This window comes from Monoraphidium neglectum, assembly GCF_000611645.1.
Source record: "Monoraphidium neglectum strain SAG 48.87 unplaced genomic scaffold scaffold03402, whole genome shotgun sequence".
Classification (NCBI taxonomy): Eukaryota; Viridiplantae; Chlorophyta; class Chlorophyceae; order Sphaeropleales; family Selenastraceae; genus Monoraphidium; species Monoraphidium neglectum.
In genome coordinates this window covers 1-1,476 of record NW_014010227.1, presented here as the reverse complement: position 1 = coordinate 1,476, position 1,476 = coordinate 1, and the positions used below count along the sequence as shown (strand labels likewise).

At 67.1% G+C, this 1,476-nt stretch overlaps 1 protein-coding gene across 1 annotated transcript in view; it reads right to left on the bottom strand.

Moving 5' to 3' along the window:
• The window catches only part of MNEG_12728 (Malonyl-CoA-acyl carrier protein transacylase), a gene marked incomplete at both ends in the record, with an annotated part of 2,634 nt that extends 1,221 nt beyond the window's left edge, over nt 1-1,413 (bottom strand). The window contains 4 exons of the mRNA XM_014038799.1: nt 362-469; nt 747-826; nt 1,044-1,122; nt 1,405-1,413. Coding sequence (XP_013894253.1) covers nt 362-469; nt 747-826; nt 1,044-1,122; nt 1,405-1,413 — 276 coding nt within the window. The remainder of the gene's footprint in view (nt 1-361; nt 470-746; nt 827-1,043; nt 1,123-1,404) is intronic.
• Between the last annotated feature and the right edge of the window lie 63 nt (nt 1,414-1,476).

The window sequence follows — 1,476 nt, the reverse complement described above, 5'->3', positions numbered from 1 at the left end:
GGGGGGGGGGGGGGCAGCCTGGCGATTGTACTGAATGTCGCGCCGCCATTAATAATGAGGCATGTGAGGACGTATGGGTGTGCCCAACAGCAGGAAGCTACACCCGCATGAGCAAGGTGGCAACGCGACCCGTCGCCTGCGAAGCACCGCCGCCCCCGGTCCAGGAGCAGCAAGCTCGCGCCCGCTGCACGCCCAGACGCGCATGGGAACGTCCCTCAGCCCCAGCGCATCCCGCCCCGGGCCGTTGCCGCCGGCATCCGCCTCCCGGTCAACGCCGCGGTGCGGACGGCGCTGCACTTGCATCCCCTGCATTATGCTGAGGCGTCAACCCGGTCGCGGGCACTCGAAATTGTCAACTCACGGGGATGCGGGGCTCCACAATGTTTGTGGCGGCCAGGGCGGCCTGCAGCTTCTCGGCAGCCGGCGCCATGTAGCTGGTGTGGAACGCGCCCGCCACCGACAGGCGCACCTGAGGCAGCGGCGGCGGCGCTGTGGCGCTTGAGCAGATCTTGTTTCACGCGGCTGGGCTGGGGCTGTCTGGGAGCGGCCATGCAACTGCTAGCCCAGCCTGAAACAGCGCGAGCAGCTCCACCCTCGCGCCGCGGCGCCCACCGAGTGGCAAACCCGTCACATGACTGGCACAAACAAACAAGCGCGCGCGTGCACGCTCGTCGCGAGGCAGCACGGCCTCGTGATGACGTCATCATGACTCCCCGTCTCCCTGCCCCCTCCCACACACCCCTCACCGTCATGCGGGCCTTGAAGCTCTTGCCCAGCTTCTCCACAGCTTCGCAGCCCTCGATGCTGCCCGACACGGCGTAGTTGCCTTTGGGGGGTCGAGCACGGACCAGATCTAACGGCTCCATGAAGCGGCCCAAGCAGCCCTCGACACAGCCAGGGCATGGAGCCCTGCGGCCCGCTGCAGCAGGCTTACGCCCTACCCAAACCCAACCGCGACCTCTGGAGGCTCGCGGCCCGCCGGCGCCCCGAGCGGCGCAGCCCCGGCGCCGAGGCCGTGGCCCCGTCCCCCCGCAGCCCCTCACCGTTGCAGAGGTAGTTGGCGATGCGGATGGCCTTGTCCTGCCCCACCTCCTCGGTGGCCGCCTTGCACAGCTCCTCCACCTTTGGGGTGGGGGGGGGGGTGATGGTGTCAAGGACAGGGCGAGTTTTGGTGACGGGGTGGAGGCCCGAGGGCGGGGTGGAGGAGCGATGGGGGGGGATGGGTTTCAACGACGCGATGAGTTTGATGGTGGGGCGAAGGATTGAGGTGTGTGACGCCGCTCAAAGCGGTTGCGACGGGTAACACTGCTGCGACGTGGTGTGCCGGACGCATGCCTCCAAACCACACAGTCGTATGGATTCAATTGAGGATGCCGATTCAGGTCTGGCACCTTCCAACCACACGTGCTGCATGTTCGGACGCTGCATTCCCCCCCCCTCTCTCTCTCTCCCACACACCCACACACCCACACACAC